This window comes from Mustela nigripes, chromosome 3 (genome assembly GCF_022355385.1).
Source record: "Mustela nigripes isolate SB6536 chromosome 3, MUSNIG.SB6536, whole genome shotgun sequence".
NCBI classification, from domain to species: Eukaryota; Metazoa; Chordata; class Mammalia; order Carnivora; family Mustelidae; genus Mustela; species Mustela nigripes.
This window is the reverse complement of record NC_081559.1, coordinates 53,936,763-53,961,575: the sequence shown is the minus strand read 5'-3', so window position 1 is coordinate 53,961,575 and position 24,813 is coordinate 53,936,763. Positions and strand designations below refer to the sequence as shown.

At 40.0% G+C, this 24,813-nt stretch overlaps 1 protein-coding gene across 1 annotated transcript in view; it reads right to left on the bottom strand.

The window, feature by feature from the left end:
- GALNT5 (polypeptide N-acetylgalactosaminyltransferase 5) overlaps positions 1-24,813 on the bottom strand; it is a 41,929-nt gene that overhangs the window by 13,738 nt on the left and 3,378 nt on the right. Inside the window, exons 2-5 of the mRNA XM_059392750.1 lie at positions 12,774-12,940; positions 11,050-11,169; positions 2,123-2,258; positions 1,409-1,528 (exon numbers count right to left, since the gene is read on the bottom strand). Coding sequence (XP_059248733.1) covers positions 1,409-1,528; positions 2,123-2,258; positions 11,050-11,169; positions 12,774-12,940 — 543 coding nt within the window. The remainder of the gene's footprint in view (positions 1-1,408; positions 1,529-2,122; positions 2,259-11,049; positions 11,170-12,773; positions 12,941-24,813) is intronic.

Below are 24,813 nucleotides of genomic sequence, written 5' to 3'. Positions count from 1 at the left end.
AAGATAATTTCTGCCCCACATCTACTTCCCCTCCCCTACAATTTATGCACATATTCTGTCTGAATGCCCAAATGTCCTTTCTAGTCCATCCAGAATGCATTTTCTTCCTAATGTTACGTGGAATATAATCTGAACTCAATCACTACACTGACCTTCAAAGCGGAGTCTTATTTTTTATTTTTATTTTTTTTAGATTTTATTTATTTATTTGACAGACAGAGATCACAAATAGGCAGAGAAGCAGGCAGAGAGAGGGAAAGGGAAGCAGGCTCCCTGCTGAGCAGAGAGCCCGATGCGATGCGTGGCTTGATCCCAGGACCCTGGGATCATGACCTGAGCCGAAGGCAGAGGCTTAACCCGCTGAGCCACCCAGGCACCTCGGCAGAGGTTCTTTAGATATGGGATCAGATTAAGTGTGTTAGATTCAGGCAGATATGGGTTTGAATCCCAATTTGTTCTTTTATTAACTGTACATCCCTGGGGAAATTACCTCTTTTAGGGTCAATTTCCTCATCTCTAAAATGACAATACTACCATCTCTCTCCTAGAGTAATAGAGAGGGTTAAATGCACAGTGTTTAGTCAAGGGTAGTACTCCTCCCTGACTTACTAGGAATAACAATTCTGAAGGGATCACACCTAGCAAGGAATGAGGCATGCTTTATTGAGGGTTAAATTTTGAGAAATAGTGCTACAATCCACTGTGGCCGGAGGCTTTCTCTTGGCACTAGTCTGCTCAACTGCTCTCTCCAAGGGGGAAGGCTTTGGGATTCCTGCTGTTCTGCCTGAGGCTGGCTGCATGCTTGTTCTGCAGGTCTATAGTCTGGGGGAAGTGTTCAGAAGTTCTCACTTTGGCTTCAGGTCTAAGCTGTGTTCTTCAATTCAGGTTCTCCAGCAATAAAGCCTCACTTTTAATTCAAATCTTCCTTCTGTATCTATTTCTTAATTCATTCACAGAATTTGGCACCCCTCCCATGGAAAGGGTAAGATTAGAATTAAAAAGAAAATCCTGACAGTAGCTATTATTACAATATTTTTACTACTATTACTTACTCTTCTAATTTTTACTCATGTTGGCTTTAACATTATGTGTGTTTATATAGCATTTATGCAGCATATTCAATTAGTATGTATTTCTTAGGTTGTAAACCTCAGAGAACAGGAAAAGTATTAGTGAATTTCTCTGGGTTCATGGTGAAAAAGGTACAATTGACCATACAAAAATGAGTTTTGGTAGTGGGAAAGTAATACCTTAGGAAAACTTTGTTCACTTTTGATCATCTACTGGTTAAAGTTGTAATTCTTGATGGTCTACAGAATGACAGGAAATACTCGTTTTGTGAATAGCTTCCTACACATTTATAAAAAGATACATGATTGCTTTCTAATCTTAAATTTCACATACTTACCTTATTATATCTGTTTCTTTAATTCTGTTTTTTGCAACAATGTCTGGAGGAATTGTTCTCCAACCAAAGTTCATGGGCCACACAAAGATGCCTCTTTGAAAGTTGTCTACTGTCATGTAACTAACACAGAAAAACAAAAACCAAAAGTGCTCCCTGAGATCATCACATATACTTAATCAACCTGATACCATGTCTTGTTCAAATGAATGGAGCAAGTGCTTACACAAATGATTTTAGATTATCACAAACTTTTTAATAACATTTCAAGCAAATTTATGAGTGCAAGTCATATTAATGACTAACTGGCTGGATTGTTAGTTTTTAACAACTTTTAACAATGTTCTGACTATTTTTGAGGGGAAAAAACAATTTAGGAGCAAATGTATTTTTCCCACAAAAAGATGAACTAATCTTAAGGAAGGTAGATATTTTCTGGGTTCAGGTACAGCTGACTAAAAAGAGGAAAGAACTGAACAATGAATATTAGGATTTATTGCTATTAAGAGTTAAGTATTTTGATGACCAAATAAACTACTGGATTGACTTTCTCTGATCCCAAGATATCTATTATGTATTTTCATTTATTTAAATGGATGAACTGTGTATGGAATGGTCATATGTCATTCCACATGTCATATGGAATATGACCAGTACTTTCTGCTATTGTTAGTTAAATATAACTTAGAAGAATCTTGTAGAATATGACAGTATTACCTCATATCTTTATCATTGATGACTTCAATTACTGGACAGGCTACTTTCTTTCTACTTAAATAAACTCTTTCCAGAAGAGGTTCCAACCAACCAACATTACATTCCACGTGAGAATCTAAGAATGTCAACACATCACCTAGAGAGCCAGGAACAAAACAAAACAAAACAAAACAAAACAAAACAAAAAAACAAACAACATTTGAAAATGCAGATTTACTGAGTGTGTGTACTTCATGTCCAAAGGTCTTGGGGATTGCTTCAGAAAGGTGATTATAAGGGAAATAGTCTTCTAGACTTCTATGGTCCCTAGAATTTCATTTTATAGTGAAATAAAATGAATTTTGTTTCTAGAAGTCCTTAGGGCAAGCATCATTTTCGCTTGTGAAAACTTGATAAGCCACTTAGAATGGATAGCCAAGACTTTGAAGGGAATCCTTAGTAGTAAAGGTGGCTGCTTTGTCTTTTCTAAGGAGGGTGGGTCCCATTAACCTGGAATGGGGGCCTGTGGACCAGGCAGAGTTTGGTATTCCAAGGTGGGCTTTAGGAATGACAAAAAGGAGAAATCATTCTACATAACAGGGGTGAAAACAAAAGAGGAAGAATCAGCAAAGCTAGAAGGTAGTGTAAAAAGGGTTACAGGGATAAGGAGGGAGAATAGTGAATAGTTTAATGGGGACAGAGTTTTAGTTTTGCAAGAGGAAAAGTGTTCTGGAGATTGGTTGCACCACTGTGTGAATATACTTCAGAGTACTGGACTGCACTGAAGAAATAACTAAGATTTTATGTTTATTTTACCACAATAAAAAATCCAAAGCTTGCAGGAGAGAGAGAGAGAGAGAGAAAAGAAAAAGAAGGGCGCCTGGGTGGCTCAGTGGGTTAAGCCATTGCCTTCGGCTCAGGTCATGATCTCAGGGTCCTGGGATCAAGTTCCGCATCAGGCTCCCTGCTCAGCGGGGAGCCTGCTTCTCTCTCTCTCTCTCTGCCTGCCTCTCTGCCTACTTGTGATCTCTCTCTGTCAAATAAATAAATAAAATCTTTAAAAAAAAAAAAGAACAAAAAAACTTGGAGTCCAAAAAACAAGCATTAAAAATTCTTTTTCCTACTAGTTGTGTGAGGTAACACTCTCTCTGTAGCATCTACATTGTTCCAAATGATTTTATACAAGTGGTGTGTGTGTGTGTGTGTGTGTGAGAGAGAGAGAGACAGAGAGAGAGAGAGAGAGAGAGAGAGAGAGAGAGAAGATGAATAATAACCTGAGGAATCTGGGTTATGTTATGACCAAAATCCTAGATGTGCTTCTTCAGGCCCAACTATAGCCAAATTACAAAGGCTTTTCCGGCAAGTCCTCATGTGTGGAGGCTGTCCTTTCACACCAGATGTGGTCTGCAGCCAGTACACCACAGCCTGTGAAGGGACTTGCAGTCAAGAGGACATGTTCTCAGCATAGCTTCATTCCTAGCTCAGGTTCCTCCATAGGAGACCTCCTTTAGGCCAAGATCTCTGTCTTACTGCATGGGAGGTCAGGAGGTCTCCAAGACATTTTCCTTACCTGCCTCAACATTCAGTACTTTCCCACTCCAAGTCCTCTCCTTTTCCCACTATAGGCCCAGGCTGTAATGCATATAGGAGGAGCCTTTTGTTCTGGGCTCCTTAGGCCGTGAGATGATTCTCACATCTGCCCAATCTACCAGCCCATTTCTATATAGGGAAACATGGAACATTCAGGGAGTCAGAACTTTCTTCTGTTTCAATTCTTATACTTCCTAGTTATATTAGTGGAGGAAATACAGATTTGAGTGTCACTTTCCTTTTGGCTTTATTGTTTGAATTGACCACTCTGCCCCCTGGCTGCTCCCCTCAGCTCTTGACAAACCTGTAACAACATCAGTTACCTTCTATTAAGTGCTTACTCTATGCCAGACACGGTCCTAAACATTCTTCATGGTTGTCTTGTTTAATCCACACAACAAACCTGATGTATCAATCTAATTTGTCTTTCCCTTAAGAAATGAGATGTAGGTCTGAGTTTTATTCCCATTTAATAGAAACAAAGAACTTAAGCACTTTTTTCAAGTTTGCTCAGCCAAGTGGCAGCTTGATATCAGAAAACACATAGTTTATTCCATTGCCTGTGTTCCTAAAAAAAGAAAGAAAAAAAAAAAGGCCATAAAGAGGCAGGGCTATGAGAATGAGAAAGCTTAAAGTTAGCCACTAAAAACGATAAACTACCTCTTAATTAGTGGTTCCATATCTTATTAACTGATCAACAATGGTATTTTCGCATGAGGGTAAAGAAACTGACCTTAGCCAAGGTCTTGCTGAGGAATGTCCTTGAGAAGTCTCCAGGCATAACCAGGCTGTGCTAGACTGAAGTCCCTCTTCTCTTACCCCCAACTCTTGGAGACAGTGGTTACAACCCCTATCATGCTGGTGGAGTCCTATTTTCAGTGATTATAGGTTAGTTGATTATGGTTCATAATCAACTAAGGGTGTTATTTTGCACAGCCTTCTCCCTGTGTGGGAAAGTTCATAGGGGTTATCTAGGTATGTAGGGTATGCAAGCATGGCCTGCTTAAGGTCCCACTTGGCTATGAATACCATATGCAGAAGATAACCTCCTTTTTCTCACTACTTCAGTGACTGTTGGTCCATTCAAACTAAAGAGCAGTGTCTACCAGACTACCAGTCCCTGTCCCCAGAATAAGCTGGCAGGGTGAAAGATGCCTGGATCAACTTTCTAAATCTCTGGTGGCAGCAGGATGGGTACCCAAATCTACATTCACTTCCCACCTGGCCCAGATTCCCATACAGATTTTCATTCACTTGTTGCCAGAACCCAAAGGAAGCAGCTTCTGCCCAAAACATAGACTGGAATTTTATACTGTTTTATTTTGGGTGAGAAAAGAATCCTCCCATGCATGAATGTCATTGCTCCACTTTCAGACACTTTCACTTAAAATAAGATCTCCGGAACTAGACCAGGGAGCTGTCTATGTAGCTGACTCTGGCTAGGACTTCTACTTGTAGTGGGTATGATCTGTGGACATTTCATACACTCTTCCTAACCCCAAGTGTCATGGTGAAATGAACATAGGATCGAAGCCACAGAGCTCTGCTTTCCTTAGCCACACTGGTTAATTACTTACCCTTTCTGAGATTTACCTTATGGGGATAGTTCTAAGATCTATCTGAAACCTAAATTTCTTATAAATAGCTAGTGATATTACTGTTTTTTCAATGAGTGTTTAAGCTAGAGCCCAAAGAATTTTATATATATTTTTTAAAGATTTTATTTATTTATTTGAGAGAGAGACAGTGAGAGAGAACATGAGTGAGGAGAAGGTCAGAGAGAGAAGCTGACTCCCCGTGGAGAGGAGAGCCCGATGCGGGACTTGATCTGGGGACTCCGGGATCATGACCTGAACCGAAGGCAGTTGTCCAACGAACTGAGCCACCCAGGTGTCCCAAGAATTTTATCTTGATGACCACATGACAGGTTTTTCTGTTTCCTAAGTAGATAACAGTGATGCTGGATTGTTTGCAGATGGGTTTGATTGTAACTTATTTATTTATTTACTTTTTGACCAACCTAGAGATGCACAATGTACCAGAAAGCTTTGGTTCCTTGTTGAGTACAGGCCCCCCATTTCTATTGAGCCAACCAGCTTGGGATATTGTTGCCAGCACCAATTAGTGTTGGCATGTTGTGTTTAGGGTTCCTTGAGGGATGTGGGCCTGGCTGGTTGTTTAATTTTACATAATAATTTATAAGTGATGCTAAGGAAACCATCTGTTTTACTTGCAACAGAAACAAGTTGTAGAAATTTACAGAAAGACTATCGCTTTTCAGGAGACCTCAGGGCTGTCCAGGAATTAGATGTCATTTTAGTTCACATACTTAAAGTTAGCCAACTGATTCTTTGGAATGCTCATGGCAATGTCATGTATTTTGCCAAATGCCCTTGTTATAAAGGAAATGAGAATCTGATCTCTACTCTGACTCTCCAGAGTGTACTGTTGAACCTGCCCATGTAGACTCAGAAGCAATAACTTGCTCTTTTGTTCAATACTCACATGAGATCTGAATGTTCGGCTTGTTCACCCTGTACCTCAATTACTGCATCTCTTTTTACTCCTGTTGGCTTCCTGCAGGACACTTCCCCTAGAGACCCACTGACCCTGGACCGCCGTTCAGATTTTTAAGTCCTACTTGAAGTCTCTATCTCCTCCATCTCAGGAAATGACTGATTGGACCCGATCTTTTTGCCTGAATCATATCCAGATGAAGAACCTGTCATACACTGGAAAGTAAACATGTAGTGAACATTGCTAGTGTTCAGAGAGTCACTGTTTTGTGACTTATTATTTCATATTACATACTTTTGGAGAGTCTAATAAAACCCTGGGACCAAAATGGGGCCATCTGGATAGTTTCTGTAGGTCCTTGGATCTTTGTTCTCATCCTTGCCTGTGGCTTCCCCTCCCTTTTCTCTGAATCCTAAAGGAAAAATCCTTTAGGAAACAAAAGCTGTCAGGGCCTGTCAGATTTTGAATTCAGATTCTTGTCTCTCATCTCTGTTTGGTCGAGGCGGTCTAGAGAAAATTTCTGCCCTGGTATCTTTGCTGATCTCTGATTACAGAGACTTTTTAGGCCCACAATGTCTCCTGCCTGTGCTTTACTTGTGATGGCTGCGGAATGCCCAGGGAGAGTCTGGGAGAGTGAAAAGGCTGGCCAGCCCCACTTAGGGCCAGTCCCCGAATGGTCCTTGAATTATTTCCTCAGCCAAAACTGGTATGGGCTTCTGAATCCCTTTGAATTGCCCACAGGAGTCAGGTACACTTTAGGCCTTTTGGATGTATCCTTCAACAAAGTTGTTACTGATCCCAACAGAACACACGTTTCAACTCCTTTCCAAATTCAGGGATTGGTGTCCCTCCAATGCTACTCAAACTGTGGGCCACAGACCCTGCCATCAGACACAGGAACAGAAATTGAAAATGATTGCTTTAAAATTCCAGCAGGTTGCTGGAATTTGTTAATTTATTCTGTTTTATATATGTGTATGTGTATAACTTATATGTCATTATTTATGCTGTGTATTTATTTTATGTCATTTTTTATGTTATGTATTTTATCTATATACACATGTATATGTTATACATAATAAATTATGCATATATCTATATACATATTGTATAGATGTATGCACATATAATTGTGATTATAGCTTTATTTTTTCTCTCTTAGGTAGTTTATCTTTATTATAATTTACAAAGGGGTGGGTCCACAAAATTTGGAAATTAGAAAGAAAAAAAGTTCTTCTCTGATAGTTTGAGAAGCAACTCTTCACTAGACAGTGGCAAGCAATTAAGATGTACGTAGCTGGACTCTCCAAAGTAGAGTTGTGACCCATTAACAAGTCATTGCGACAATATGGTGGGCTTTGTCAGACTCTAAGAAACAAATAAAATAGCAAAGAAGGCATTAGAATCTGCTACACATGTTATTTCATGAAATGTCTACTGTAGTTATATGGGTAACATATATATATATATGCACTGGGTTGTGATGTAAGATTTATTTCTTAACATGGGTCATGGTCCAAATAATTTGAGAATTACCCAACAAAAACTGAGCTAATGTGTTCAAGCATGTTAATGACTGACTGAGAGCCAAGTTTATATTTTTACATTTGGATTTTCTAAATTCAAAGAAATTATTTGCTGGCTGTATAAACACAAGTACTTGAGCAGGCCGATTTAGGCAGCTGCTTTGAGCGAGTTCATGCAGCCCATCTGAAGAGGACTCCCATGTTGTCTAACAGTTTGGACTCTTCTGGAGATCATCGCCAGCATGCTCTGTGCTCCAGGCAGGCACAGAGAAGGTTTTTAAAAGCAGTACATTTTTGGTTCTGCGCTTGTCAGCTTTCTCTACATGGATGTCTCATTTTCATCTCAAATTTACATGGACAAAATCAGAACTCAACTGCAATCCCAAATCTGTTCCTCTGGTTATTGCCCTACAGCCCACCAAGTTGCTCAGATACCAATTCTAGGGTTTTGTTTTGGTTTTTGGTTTTTTTGGAGGGACTCCTTTCATTATTGCTCTCTTCATATCTTATCTGATGACAAGTCCTGTGGTCTCCATGTCCACAATATAGTCTTACTCTGACCCTTTCCTTTCACTGTCCTTGTACCTCCCTTGTGCTTGGACAACTATAACAGCCTCCTTTTTTCCTCTCTAAAATTTTTAAATTTATTTGAGAGAGAGAGAGAATGAGTGATGGGAGTGCAGAGGGAGAGAGAATCTTCAAGAAGACTCTCCTCTGAGTGCAGAGCCACCTGTGGGGCTCAATCCCACCACCCACGAGATCACAACCTGAGCCGAGGCTAGAAGTGGACACTCAACTGACTTGAGTCATCCAGGCGCTGCTATAGTAACCTCTTAATTGGTCTCCCTCCTTCCTCTCTCCTCTTCCTAATACCTATTGTCTACAGGTGGTCAAAGTGAGCTTTAAATTAAGCCAAACAATTTTATCCTCCTCTTTAATGTACTTCATTGTTTTCATATGATACCAAGAATAATGCCTACACTCCTTAAATGACTCAATGCTTTACAAAAGCCCACCTTTGTCTTGCCCCACAGATGAATCTCCTGTCACTCTCTCCAGGCTCAGCACCCATCAGCCAGAATAAGCTTTCCTTAACTTTAATACACAGAACATTTCTCCACCAGGACTTTGCACTTCTTTTTCCACTTGCCTGGGAAGGTTCTTCAACCAGATCTTAGCCCCAAACTTGCCCACTTGGCCTATTTCCTCACTATCCTATTTTTGTATCATTTGCGTGTAATTATTCCCAAAAGAAATCAAACGTGGATTTTTACTTAATGTTCCAAATACGGTTTATCATTAATAATCTTAGTTATCACCACAATGTCAATTTTGGTGTGATGTATTTGTAGTTCATTTTAGATTTCCATTACAGGCCAAAGAAATTTGTTAGCAAACCAATGGGATAAGAAAAGTTCAAAATTTGGGGCCTAGTTACAAGGAAGTATAACTAGATGAGCAGATAATTTATCATTAGTACATGCTTTTAAATGCAGGGCACCTGGGTGGTTCAGTCAGTAGCATCTGCCTTTTGGCTCAGGTAGTGATCCCACGGTCCTGGGATGGAGACCCACGTCAGGCGCCCTGTTCAGTTCATGCTCTTTCCCTCTCTCAAATAAGTAAATAAAATCTTAAAAAAAAAAAAAAAAAAAAAAAAAAAAACATGCTTAAATTCAAGCTGGTGGAGATCAGTAATGCCATAGCTTAGGGCAAGAGTAGCTAGATGTCTAGAGGTAGGAAAATGTAGCAGATAAGAGTGCAAATTTGGAGCTAAGTTTTCTGGGTTCCAATCCTGCTGTAGCACTTACTAGCTGGGAGAACTTGGGCAAGTCATAACCTCTCTGTGCTTCCATATCTTCATCTGTAAAATGAGGAAAATTATTGTACCTAGCTCCTAGGGTTATTGTGAGGATGAAATCAATTACTGTACAAAGTATTTAGAATGGAACCTGGTACATAAGTTCAGCTATTATTACAGGGAATGGGTCTTTCCACAGAAGGCTGTGAAAATAAATCAATATGTTTGATTTTTTTTTTTTTTAGAGCACTCATGGGCAGAAGAGATTTGGCTCCCCCCATTCACTCACCAACACCCACACCCTAAAAAGAAGCGAAGAGAAGAAGATTATATTGCTCTTTGGGAACACAGCCCTATTAGAAGAGCAGACATACACATAGGTCAAGGAAGAGAAAAGTAAACAATTCTAAGTCCACAAATACCAATGAGATGAGGTCAAAAAAGCATAGGCTTAAAGGGGCTCCAAGTGGTCCAATTTGGGACAATCTGAGTACAATAAATAAAGAAATAGATAAATGAAGGAAGGAAGGAGGGAAGAATAGACAGAAGAAAGGAAGTTAATAATATACACATAGAATTTTTTAAAGCATAAATTCCTGTTGATGGGAGCATAAGAGGGAAAGAGGAAGGAGAGAGAGAGGAAGGGAGGAATAAAAAGAGGAGGGAAGGACAGAGAAATGGACAGCCCCGGTGTAATAACTGATTCAAGTAATTATCATCAATGGGTGCAAAACCACTGAGTAAAATGTAAGGAAAAAAGTATTCATATGGATCAAAAGTATCACATTACAAATACTTCCTACCCCCAAAAGAAATATCTGGCTGTCAATATTTTAACCAAATGTTCAAAATTACTATCATCCACAGTGGGACAATCAGACATCATGTGTCAACGATTTGAAGCCATTAAGCAATTCGTAATTCCTACCACCTACATAGTAGAATATTACAAACTATTCATGCCAAAAACATTTATCCTGAGTGTAACATCAGGAAACAATGAGAAAATTTCAGAATGTGGCCTGGACTCTGAAAACACGTCAACTGGAAGTAGTGTGTTGTCTACGCTAGAGTGAGGAGCTGGGGAAACTAAACAACTAAGTGTGGTGCATGAGACGTAATAAGATCTCAAATTTCAAAAGAGAGAAGTAGTTATACAAAACATTTTAGGAGCAATGAGGAGGTCTGAAAGAGTATAAACCAGCGGATATTTAGATAGGAAAGTGTGCTTATCTAAGAGAATGTCTGTATTTTGCAGAGATGCCTACTAAGGTACACAGCGCTGTAGTGTCATAATGTCTGTGAATTAAAAAGTTGAAGACAAAACTGTGTATGTATAGACACGTGCTTGTGTATATGTGTGATGAAGCACATGGTACAGAAAGTTCAAATTGGTGGCATGATGATGGCCATGTGGGTGTTCACTGAAGTATTATTTCAAATTTGCTATATATTTGAAAGCAAATAAACTAAAACAAAAATATAGGTAAAACAAAAAAGAATTGGCAGTTTCTTACCTGTTGCATTCTGTGCTCCTGCCAGCCTGGCTCTTATCAAGCCATGTCTCTCTTTGAGACGAAGAATCCGAACTTTTGGAAACTGAGACATGTATTTATCCAAATTACCTTTTAGGTAGTCTATATCACAGTAAGAACAGACAAGGACACATGTTAAGTAACAAGATGGGGATAATACCAGCAGTGGCTTCTCAACATCAAATTCCAGAAACCATGTTTACTGTAGTCAGTAAATTTTACTCCTTGGGGCATGATTTTATTTTCTGATGTCATTTTCTTGGGTGAATTTTTTTCTGTATTCAATACACCACGCTATCTGTTTCTCAAATTCCAAATCCTTTTTTTTAGTGTTGCCAAATGACCCATAGGAGGGCTTACCTTTTCTAAATATTTGTCAGGACAGGGGCAAATTTGCCCTGAGATAAATGAAAACTCAGGTTTCTGTACAAAATTCCTGGCTTACAAAGGCCCCTTCCAAGACCCAGACCAGAGGCTAAGCATTGTATGCAAATTGGAAAATTTGTGAAAGAAAGTTATTATAACTGCAATTGGTTAAGGGCACTGTCACTTCCCTACTATGACACCATCGGAGCCATACATCTTTTGTCTTTTGGGTGGCCAAGGAGGAATGCATCTAAAGGAATGTTGTTGGGGTTTTATGGGATATATTTACATGACTTGCAGTCACTTCTATGTGTAATTAAGCTATTGACAGATACCCCAGGAAGGAAAGGTTTCCAGAAGTACTTCTGCTGCTCACTTCCTTACTGACTTTGTGGGACTTTTTTTTTTTTCCTTAAAGAGGACCCTCAAAACCATGTAAGCTAGATCTCTCCAAATGGTTCTTCAGGTCCCTGGATTTGTCATTCATAAAAAGACTATTATTTGCTTGGTGAATGGATACTATTTCTGTTTATGTTTTCAAGGCCCCTTCTCAAGATTTTCAACCAGTTTTTTGTTTGTTTGTTTGTTTTAAGGCATTTTAGTGCTAATGGACCTCAGGGTGATTATGGTAGGAATTCTGAGGCTGATGAAACTGGCTCATGCCATTTTGGTCATGAACAGAACTGAGTTGTTCTATTGGGGCTGTCCTCTCTTTGCTATTTTCTAAATTTTCTAACGTGCACTGCATTTTGGGAATTGGTAATGTGGTAGCTATGGGACCTCAGGTGGAAATGGACCATTTATATACACAAATTATGTGAGGACCCCAAAAGGAGATTCTTCACTTCTTCCAGACCGTTTCTGCCTTTGCACTCTATTGAAGCCTCATCTCTTTGGTTCTTTTGGCAATTTGTCTTCTCAACACTTAACACATAACTTGCTTTGCTATTGAAGAAGAAACCATCGGCCTTCCATTTCTTTGTTTTCCGTAGAGTCTAACTCTGACTTGTTATTATCACTGGGAAAGACATCCTATTAATTGTGAGGATACTAGCTTATTAGATTTCATAAAACTGTTGAGTATCTTCTCTGGTCTCTGGGATTTTAAAGTGCTCCAAGGAGCTATAGTTAGAAAATCATTTCTACATGGCAGAGAAGGCACTGCGGAAGGAAAGTCTGAGACAGCTAACTGAAGATAGAATTCACTTTCTATATCCCATAGATGCTTGGCTTTATGCCTCCAAAGCACCACATGAAACAATGATTTGATATTTTTGCCATCCACCCAAACTGCTATTGCCTCATATCGAACTTCAATTTTTCAGGAGTGGTTTTCCTACCTTTGGTGCTGAAGTCATCCACCAGCAGAATCTCCTTGATGAGATGTGGAGGAGAGCGATTAAGGACACTGTGAACAGACCTCAGGAGAGTGGACCACACTTCATCCACAAAGCACATGATGACACTGGTGGTTGGGAGGTTATCATGAACGAGCTGCTCTGCACACCTGGGCCAGGACACAAGCAGGACTCATTTTAAAACTAATGAGATGGTTTTACAAGTCACAGAGGGCAATTGTATATAGGTATACATACACTCACACGCTCTGTTTATCTGTTCGTATATCTATCTGTTTGTCTCTCTGTTTGTCTGTATATCTGTTTATTCATTCATCCATCCAACATCTACTATATATATCAGTGATGATTTTATCATGTGTTTTTCTTGGGGAGGGTTATAAGCAAAATAGACAGCAGAGTAAGAATAGCCAGTAACAGCAGTTGCTGTGAAAGGACTAGCAATGCAAGACAAGATGTGAGAAGTCCCTGTAGCGGCAACTCGCTGTAGTGGACAGGAAGGACATAGGCTTTGCAGGTGGTTAGACACTGTTTTGGATCTCACCCCCAATATTTCCCAGGTCTTTATCCATTGATACCATGCTTAATCACTCTGTATCTCTGCTTCTACATCTTTAAAATTAGGTAAAGTTTCTTATTCAACAGAGCTTTACAGTCTAGTGAGAACACACATGAAATGTCTAGCACAGTTCCTGGCATAGGAATTCACCAAATGGTAGCTAGTGCTATCTTACTTAGACCATATACCACAAGAGAACACTCTGACTTATTTAATGTTACCAAGTAGTTTCTGATTGCCCTTCCAAAGGGCCTCCTGCCAAGTGCCAAAGGAAATATTTTTTCTCCCACCTTGCATGTGAGTGTATTTATGGATGTATATGGAGATATATAATTAAACTCTTCATCTTCTCTATCTATTTAGGGGTTACTTGCTGAGACTCTCTGTGCTACAGAGTAACCACAGTTGAAATAAGTCCTGGGATAGAGAGGAGGATAAGGCTACAGTGGGAGTTGGTATTCAGGTGGGTTGTAATTGGTCTTGTTTTTTTTTTTTTCCCCACACCCTGCAATGTGTACTGCCTCACTGCTGGCATTCTTCCATCCCCTGCCTGTTACTCTTCATAGGAGGGTGCCGAGTGGAACCTCACAAAGAGTATTTGCCATCCTCTAACACAACTACTGTTATAATGTCATAATTAAATTATAATGACCATAAATAAATATTATAGGCATGCTGTATTATTTCAATTTAAACCAACAACATCTCTTCCCTTTTTTATGGATGAATAATTAAAATCATGGCAAGGCAATTCATGATTATACTGTTAGTAAATGGCAGAGTTGGGACTCAAACTCTGTCCAGTTTGGCTCCAGAAATAGCCATTCAGGAAGCCTTAAGTTCTCAAGAATAAAAGAAGCTGGCAGCAGATGTAGCATTTTGTGGGAGCAGGCACTTCTGCCAGACGACATAGCTACACTTTGCTTAGTCCCTAAAAAAGAAATAGATAAGAGCAAAAAACATAGTAAAACCATATTTCCATGCACTCACCATTTATCAATAGTACTTAATAAAGTATTATCATGTAGATAACTATAACAACGGTCTGAGATCCATATTTTTACCCTCTTCTCTAAATAGAGCAAACTGAAGCTGGAGAAGTTAGATGGCTTATCCAATATGATTCACCTAAAAAGGATATATACGGAAATGTGAACAAATTGTTGTCATTCCACTGCACTATCCTGATTTTTCTGTAATAAGAGCATGGCTTTTGGAATCAGGTAAGTATGTGGTCAAATACCAGGTCCCCTAATTACTGGCTTAGATAAATTGTGTAACTCCTTTGAACCTGAATTTGCCCGAGATTAAGAACATCCAAGCAGAGATGAAGAATGGATTTATTGTGAGATTAAGTGCAAGTATTTTATAAAACTCACCTACTATTTATCTGACACACAGCAGATACTTAAGAAAAGATAGGCAAACCCAGCTTTGGTCTGTACTTTCAATGGTTCCTTAAAGTGGATAGTTATGATACTAACCTACAAAGCCTTATGAAAACATACATAGCCAATCACTAGCCCCAGAAATTCTATCCAGCAATTCTGAATAGTCCCTGAGAATCTGTGTCTTAAAGAACAAACAAACAATGTAAGTAAAATTCTACAAACAATTAGACAACCCACAAGTTGTGATAGGCCAGTTTGGGAATCTGAGCTCTAAGACAAAGTGGACTTAATTTTACTTAGCATTTGTAGATAATCTTAAGAAAAAAAAAATATATATATATATATAGAGAGAGAGAGAGAGAGCACTGATGGGAGCATGTCCCAAATCTTCAAGTGATGTAAAATCAAAATGATACATTTTTACCAGATACCCTGATCTAGTAATCAGGTACCCAGTGTTAACATCAACTAGTAGGCAACTCAAACTGATCTGATTCTACATTAGAGATCAACGAATTGGCATTTCTAAATAATGTGAGATATTTAAGGGCTGTATTAGTTTCCTGTGGCTGCCGTAACAAATTAAAAAAAAACCCTGCTTATCAGTTTCTTTCTCAATTTATCTCTTTCTTCTCACATTTAACTATGAAAGAAAAGAAATACCAGTATACACCCTCAACATCTGACTTGGAATTCTCTTCAGTTAATTATCCAAGTGCATGGCTTACAATTTCTGCTTCCACACAGCTATTGGACACAATTTAGACACAGTTTCTGCCACTATCTTGCAAGGGTCATTGTAACTCCTGTTCCCAGTATTTGTATTCTACATTTACTTCTGAACCCTCACAAGATGCACTTAGAATGGTTATATTTTTTTACCAACATTCTATTCAAGTCGGTATGTGTATTCTTAAAGAGGACAGAAGTTTTCTTTTCTGTACTTCTCACTTCCTTCTAAGCCCTCACCTGTAGCATCTTTAACATGTATGTTTCTACTAACAATTTCTTCAAGGCAATCCAGGCTTGGCCTGTTGTGTTTCTCAAAATTTTCCCTGCTTTTATCTATTATTCGATTCTTTCGATATTACTTGAATAATCCTTCCACATTTTTAGGTGTTTGTGACATCAGCAACCCACTCTTTGAAACCAAATTATATTAGTTTCCTCTGGCTGCTATAACCAAGTTCATAGCTTAAAAAAACAGAAACATATTCTTTCATGGTTCTGGAGGCCATAGCATTAATTTATTGATTTTATTTTTTATTTTCTGCATCCAGAATTTCCTGCTTACTACAATGCTTCTAGCATAGTTACACATAATTAATATTTGACAAATGTGTATTAAATGGGTGGATAAAAAAATGGAAATGGAATGGAGCTTAAATCAAAATATTAATGGTGGAAGAAGAGACATTTTTCTTTGAGATAGGAAGAAAAAAGGTGGTAATGTATACAGATGAATTTATGCACAGAGAAGTTGAAAGAATTTGTAGCTCATGTTGGAGGAAAGGTTGTTTGTTAATGTGTAGGGCTTTGAGAAGAATAGAGAGTATTTCGAACTGACACTATGAATAATGGGAGGGAGTAATGGCCAACTACTTATGAAAGGATTTCTGAGGGGCACTAAGTGCTTTCCTGAATTAGAAGATCTGAAAATTTTAGTCAAAATGCTGGTGTGATTTACTCCACGAGGGTCTGTCAGCCCAATTTAGGAGGAGATAAAAGAAAATTGGTAAATTAATCCAAGTCTAGGGGTCATCAGAGCAAACGAAATAGAAAGAAAAATGGTAGAGGATTTTGAGGATACTGGTATAAAATGGGTAAAAGTTCCATCGTGAGCTATATGTTGGGAGAGAAGAAGTAAGCTAAGAGGAGTTTAATAGCCTGAGGAAGACATCAGTGACTCCCTATGACTTCCTCATCTCTAATTTTATAATGCAAATGGATGGAAAATGCACATTTTACACTTAAATACTCCTTACATGATTCGGTGCTAAGAAAAATAAACCAGTTCTAAAAAGAAAGGGTCAGCTGCACAAATTCTGCCTGAGCCGTCTGAACCAACATGCCTCTCTGTGAAGTCCTGAGAATTGCTTTACTGTTAAAATTTGGTTGATATTAGAAAATCTAGTTATAAACGAGAATACATCGGGGAGTTAACCTTGTAGTCTAATGCTGATGAATCTTCTCATATAATAATAAAACAGTAGATTTCTGGTCTCTTTTAGAAGGAAGTTCCAAGAAGTGTTGTCACGTAAGCCAGTATGAAATTAGAGATTGGAAGAGCTCTCAGAGATTTGAGATTTGGGGAGAGGCACCTCCATAACCAAATATCTGAGCTTCCATTCTCCTCAGCCCATCATGGTGCCTTAGTTTTAAAATTAGAAATCCAAATGGGTGGGGTCATGAAGGATTCCACTAGATGCCAGAATCGCAGGAAATAAGCAGGAAATCTGCCAATTATTGGCAGACACATATTTCAGATGCATTTAAAGAACCCACTGAAGATGACTCTGTGGGAGATTATATTGTACATGTCACACTGGTGCCTGGAAAAAGAGGCAGCATCAAAGGATGGGGAAAAGGGGCACAGAAGGAGCTGAGAGAGACTGGAAATACAAAGTTACAGAGTGTGCCTTGCTTTGGGTGGCTGAGAAGCCGGGCCACGCTAACAATTATATGTACCTGTTTGCCTGCACAACTCAGCAGGGCAAACAAGTTTCCAGGTGTCTAGAAAAACTAGCAAGCTAGCTTTGTTTAAAGGTGCAGTATACCAGACCAGAAGGGCTTTCCACATTAACGCCTACACCCTTTTTATGTACTGACAGTCATCTAGGTTACTACAGGTTGTGAAAAGAATTTCAAATGATCCTCCAATGACCAGCTAAAAGCAAATTTCCTTTCTTACCATTTGCCTGTTGGAAACCCTGCTTTCTGCTGTAGTGAAGGGAGGAGTTGCAGCTCAGGTGAAGTCTCATTTAAATGCAAGCTATTCCTGGGTTTGTAATCTTTTTTGAGGTTAAGAAGTCATATTTTTATTCTAGATGTTCATCCATTTCACAAGTCAGGTGCTTAGAGCCCACAGACTCCGTACTATTTCTAAAAACTAAGCCAATCTGTTCGGTTTGGGAAAAACTAGGACTTACATCATGGCGGCCAATCCAGGTACTTACCTAATGGAGGCTCTGACATGAGGTCAGCTGACCAGCGCATGGCTGATACTACTTTGATGGAATCGCTTTTTGGACTTTCTCTAGACTTGAGAAAGATGAGAAGGGACCGAGTTTTGATTCCTTTCTGACACTTACTGGCTGCGTGACCACAAGTAAGCCGTGTAACTGTGCACATCCTCAGTTTCTTTACTTTTAGGGTGAAGATTACAATGCTTTCCTCACAGAGTGTCTGTGAAGATTTGATGCAATAATGCATATAAAAATACTGTGTAGGGTCCATAGCAAAAACCCATGTGAGGACTTGAGAGTATCCACAATGCAAACACACACATTTTGACTGGGTACAATGACCTTTTCTCAGGCAAACCTTTAGTTCAGATCTGTCAAGGGCTCGTCAGTTATCAAGAGACTCAGGGAGTGATGTGTTTTGCCTTTTTGGCTTGTGAGTGCTGAATGCTCAGCCACTAACCCGATTTGAATGTAGTCTGTCCCATAAAGAAGGTTTCAAATCATAAGATTGGGGAAATGATAACATTCTCTCATTTTTATGAATTTTTCATTTTATTCCGAAACCATCAAAATGTACTATGTGGGTCAAGTCTCAGTCTTCTCAGGTTTGAACAGAAGGTCGTGGAGAATATTTCTCAAGTCCGATTTGCAATTCAACTAGTGCCTGGAGGTAAGCCTTCAGGGGCCTTCACTCTCTAAGCTTTGCTATCTTTGGGAGGATCAGAAGGGGGAATAGGGCATCCCACTGAGGAGCTTCCTCCAGAATTATATTCTTTTCTAGGAGATGTTTGATATATTGGGGCTTCTTGACTTCTCCCTGATAATAGGGTATAGTTATATAAAAAGTTTACTTCTGTGTTTTGTTCTTTCTAGAGTAGACAACCCTGACATTCAGTCAAAATTGCCTGACTGCTAATTTAGAAGATTTCAGGCACACTCACCACCTCTACCCCAAAAGCCTCAGCCAGCTGAGGCTGTGGTTTCTGAGGTCGCCTTATATCCATCAAAGCTACTGGACTCTGGATCAACATTTCTCAGTTTAACAATCGGCTATTTTGAGCAGGCAGCTGTTGGAGTGAAATCAGCATGAAAGGGAAAAGAACAGCGGTGATGTCATGTGGCAGAAATAGTTCTGGGTGACGGTCAGAGCACCTTGGGGGTAGCTATGACCTTGAGCAAGTCACTTCCCTTCTCAGACTTCTCTTTAACCCAAGGGACTGGATTAGATCAACTTTGATGCTTCATCCAGTAGTAACATTCTGAGATTGTCTATGCAACCTGAGCCTTGTTCACCTGTAAGTGCTTCCCTCTGTGTCACAAGACCCTTGAGAAAAGGTACGTCAAGTGGTTTTATTTTCCACATTTTCTCACTGGTCCTTAGAAGAACCTTAACAAGGTTCTGAGGGGATCTGTGTTCTGCTTACTTTCCATGATCTCATTTCCACAACACTCCCCAACCTCATGTCGGATTTCCTTCAGTTTCTTAATGGATTTTTTTTTTTTCCGCTTTTCCCCCACTTCTCTGACTCCCTACCCTTCCGGTCTCTGTCCTCTCTCAGGCCAGGTACAGGGTCTCCCTTCCTTACTCTGGGAATACCCTGTGCTTCCGCAAAACGTTCTGCAGTCCTTGCCTTGGAGGCAGGGAGCTTGCTCAGATGGTAGATCACCTAGTGGGAGCTCAGAGCCATTTGCTGTGGTCGACATTTGCTTAGTGCTGTATAGAAAATACTTTCCTACCAATTTTCTCTCTGAGGAGGTAGCTGATAAACAACACTAATTCCTTTCACACAACTCTGACTCATGTGTAAGGAAGAGGAAGAGAGATGTTTTAATCTCTGTCAAAGTTGTATGATTCTAAGGAAGCAAAGGAAAAGGAAGGAGGAGATGTATCCTTATGGAAAGAGGACTGGGATTAGATGTTAGGAAGTTTTAGCAATTTGGCTATTGGCTCGCAGGGACAGCAGATACATGGTCCATTCTTTTCAAGCTTCGGCCTCATTTTTTCACCTGTAAAACATCTGAGAGATAATATGTCTTTCATAGTGTTGCTGTGAGGGTTGGTTGGAACAAAAGTGTGCATACACATACACTTATAAAATCTACACATGCACACACAAACACAGCATTGCCTAGAACATAAATAAGCCCTTTTTTGGTGAGGCCCCGCAAGCGAGAATCCCCTTATTCAGACAGCCTCGGCCAACACAGGAGAGGTGAGGGTAATGGTCACTCCGAGGCAGGAGGAGCTGGTTCGGGGAGAGAGCCAACCCCGGGTGGTGGAATCTTTATGGAGTGAGGAAGAATCAGAAAAGTTTGGGTTCCAGTGGTGTCGCTTGGGAGCGGTTGGACCCTGGGCCAGAATACCTTTCCTTGAGTTTTTTTTTTTTCTACCTCCTCATCTCTTCAGGGGATGTAACGCTTACCAGTCTGGCACAACTGTTGTAAGGCTCAAGTGGGAAGGTGAGCGTGAAGGATAAACGGTCCCAGCTCCCCGGTATAGGGAGCCCCACTCCTCATAGGCAGTGAGCAGACAGCACATGGAAGAAAGACGACTGCCACCAGTGAATTATCGGCCGCTGTCTAAAAGCTCAGCTGCCTCTTCAAGGTCCAGTTTCTCCATAGGCAGCGCTGGGATGGTGACTGTCCCTGCCTCAAGGAACGGTTTGAAGGATCAGATGACAGGAGGCAAGTCGGAAGGCCCTTGTAAATACTGTTTCTCCGTACAACTCCTTCTCACACATGTCCATATAACAACATTTTAGAAGCGGAGCCAATTTTGGAGATAATTTAGTTTGGAATAATGTAGACTTTTTTTTAAACATAGAAGGGACTCTAAAAAGCTCCTTTCATTTTGAAAGCAAACAACAAAAGAGAGCTTCTAAACACTGTTATTTTTCTCCAATTTTCTGACCCTTGAGCAAACAGTGTTTCATTCTTGAGAGGCTCTGTGGGGAATGGGTCACCCAGAACAGCCCAACAGGTAGTTATTTTCTGAGACAAAGTGTACCCAGGGCAATACTGCAGCCAGAGTCTGATAAAATTAGGCTGGCGGTTAAATTAGGCACATGGATTAGATGAGTAAAAGAGAAGTGTAAAAGGTTCGAATTCCTACATTTTTTTCCCTCCTTTCTTTCAGAGACATTTCTGGGTCTTTGGCAGTATTTAGGGGAAAAAGTCACTGATCTGCTCTAACATTTCTCAGTTTTACATAATCAGGCACTATTTCATTGTTTTCTTCTGAGTTAGTAGCAGAAATGTGTTTTGTGTCCTCTGATTATCTTCCTCCTTACTGCTCTCAAGTGATGGGGAGAGTGTGATAAATGAACATATTGAAAGGCCCTGTGTCATCTTTCAGCTACGTTTAACCTTTGTTATGCTGTGGTGTAGCCTGTACCGTTTAAACAAATTTTGCTGTTTATTTCCTGCTCTCCGACATGACTTTTCAGTGAAATAGCACACTGTGCTCTAACTCACAAACACACAGATGTACACCAATGTACATGTATACACACACACAAACAATTCAGAAGCACCCGAAATAACCCTTTTAAATCATCTTGTCAGATGTTTCTTTCCTGCTCCTGCTTAGTTTCCCAGGGAGCTCCTGCAATCAGTTTTAGATAATATTCCCTTTTCACTGTTAGTCACAAAAGCAGTCTCCTTTCGTCAATTAAAATATCCACACTGTGTAAAAATAAAGAATACGCACTTCATTTAACTTTCGAGTTTCTGTTTTCTCCCAGCCAGATAAACTTTCAGGAGCCTGAACTTCAGAAACACATGTGGTCGGTTTATGTTTTCTCTCCTGACTGCTCCTCCTCCTCTAGTAATTTATTAGTTACGGTTTTTGACCTCAGTAGGATTGAGAGGGGAGGAAGGAGTGGAAATTAACGTTCTAGAAAGGTTTTTCTTTCCCCTCAGTAATTTAGACTGGTCTGTGGCAAACGCGTGGTGCTATCCTTTCCTTTTCCTATGTTCCCCAAGAAAAAGTCTCTGTAGCTGTGTGGGAAGGAATCAAGTCATTGGTGGACAGTCCTGGCTCTGGGCTAAGAGAGTAAACATCAGTTTTAATTGCTTTATAAAGGAGCTTGCCGGAGTTCTGTAGAAAAGCAAAGCATTACATTAAGCAACCGAGTAACCTCATGACGACGCAGCAGTGGTAGGACAGCATGCTATCATTCTTATTGTACTTTAAAAACTAAAGGCTGGCAGCAAAAAAATAATTTTGAGTCATTTTTCTCTAAAACATATTCCGGAAGTGCACTCTTAAAATAAGTTTACTTTTGGAGTGTTATCTTAACTAGATCGAGGCAGGCCAGAAGACAGACATCTTGCCATACAAAGGCCCTGCCTTTCTCATAGATAGGACAGCGTTTTAGCAAAATCTGCGTGTATTGATTATTGCTGACTGAAACGAACTTCAGTAGTTGAGAGCAAGAACTGTAAGGATGGCTCTTTATTAAAAAAAAAATAAAATAAATATGGAACTTTAAAATGACTATATCAAAAATTTTTATTTGAAGCATATTTTATAGGCAAAAGTTCTAGGCAAAAATGAAACTGTATTTTACTTATGGACACCAAGCATTGTTATAAACAAAATAAGGAGATTTTTCCTCCCCTGAAAGTCAAAACATTAAAAGGAAAAACCAAACAATGAACTTATGGACTGAAGAACAAGTATGAATCAATGAATAGATCATAGTGTTAGAACAGGATGTATTTACCTTAAGCCAGATACTAATAACATACTCTATATATCCAAAATGAAAAATTAGGAAGCCATTATTAGTTTATAAAAAGAATTATTGCATGCCATATTTGAATGATTACCTTTCATTTATTGTTTTAAAATAGTATCAATTTTCAAAAAGCATTTCTGAGAAACATATCTTTTAAAACCATATCGTTGGGCGCCTGGGTGGCTCAGTGGGTTAAGCCGCTGCCTTTGGCTCAGGTCGTGATCCCAGGGTCCTGGGATCGAGTCCCACATCCGGCTCTCTGCTCAGCAGGGAGCCTGCTTCCCTCTCTCTCTCTCTCTCTCTCTGCCTGCCTCTCTGTCTACTTGTGATCTCTGTCTGTCAAATAAACAAATAAAATCTTAAAAAAAAAAAAAAAACACCATATTGTTCAGGGCCAAGGAGGCAGAAAATGAAAGAAAAGACAGTTTTCTGGAGAAGCTTATACTTTCACTGAGGAGGCAAACAAATTCTTAAGGCTCTCGTGAAGGAAGAGCACATGATAGGGAGTATTTCAGTGACTGTGGGCGCATTAAAGGTTGTTGGAATTTCGAGGTCACAGTCAAATCATGGTCTAAGAGGAGATAAGCTGCAGTTGGGTTTTGAGTAATGTTCGACCAGTGTGCGTGGGAGGAAAGGGTAAGGATTCTGCAAGGTGAGGCTGGTGGGGCCAGTAGGAAGGCACCAGTTAAGAGGAACATCAGTGGATGGTACTGACCATGATTGCAGGAAAATGTCATGAGATACTTTCCTAATGCAGAGACCCCACAGTAGAGAGAAGGTCATATGCAGAAAGCTCCAGCTATCATGCAAGGGACAGAGGTTAGGGTGACACTGAAAAGGAGATCGAGAATAATGTTCATGACCCACAGGGGTCCTTGTGCTTTTGGAAGAGGCCATGACTGAATCTCAACAGCTTAGAAATGGTTCTCTGGGACTCAGGAGAATAGGAGGGAAGAGGAGCTTTGGAAAAGAGAGTTTGATTTTGAAAAGAGAGCTGGTGAAATTGTCCTGGACATCCTGCTTGTCTCCTCTCCTTCTCAGGGCCAACCTCATCCTGGCGCATCAGTTAAATCATCCTTAAGAAGATATTAACTTCACTGGTACTGGTTAATATTTTTACTCAGGGAAACTGAATTTAAAGGAACGTACTAGCCAATCTAGTAAAAGGTTTTCATCCTTTATTTGGCTCAATGTGTATTCAATAGGCAGTTAGTTATGCCAGTTACTGTGTTAATCGTTCCATAGCGGTGCATTTTGGAAAATGTAAAGAGCAGTGTGGAAGATATTCCCCAGAACTCTTAAAATTAAAGGGCTTCAGTGGGTTGCTACTGTGGCTAATTTCAAGGCAAGCCCTCCTGTCCTCCTGTGTCCTTATAGATCTCTCTGTCTCTCTCTGTCTCTCCCTCTCACATGTTTTCTTATTATATTCTATGACAGTTTTCCCCTTCTGCTGACTTCTAAAATGTATTATCTTCAAAAAATCTTAATGTGTGCATTCTTGTAAGCCATTTCAGATACTTTCTGAGCAAGGCTGAAAATAAATAAAATCAAAATAAGAAGACTTCAAATCGTGCCAACCTGATGAATCAAATGTTTTTCGTTTGTATTTTTTCCCAACCTTCATCCATATGAATCCATAATTGGCACATATTTATAGTCAGGGTGTTCGGATAAAAGAGAGGAAAAATAATTCACCCTCTTTCAAGGAAGAGTGGCACACACGGGCTGTAAATACCTCAGCGGGCCCTCTGCCTAGGATCCCTGGTGGCTACGGAGTCACCTCCCTCCTGTTGGCGTGGAGCATCAGGGAAGCAGCTTGCGGAGAGCGCCTATGTTTAGCCAAGGTGGGTTGTGTGATAAGAGGGAGGGGGCCCGGCCACATGCTGGCTGACTCATGCTCTCAAGCACACGTGTCAGCATCTCCTCAGCTGGGACAGCCTCCATCAGATGACTGAGCCTGACTGTGACTTTTATGCCACCTTCATCTTCCGCACACCAATTTTCAGAACCTAATAGGTGCTGGGCACCGCTGAGCCTTCAGTAGCTCAGAGGACCAATAACTTCATGATTACTTGCTGCCGGTCCTCACACAATTGCCCTTTCTCTGGTTTGGAACTGCAGCCTGAGCTTCTGTGTAGTGCCTGA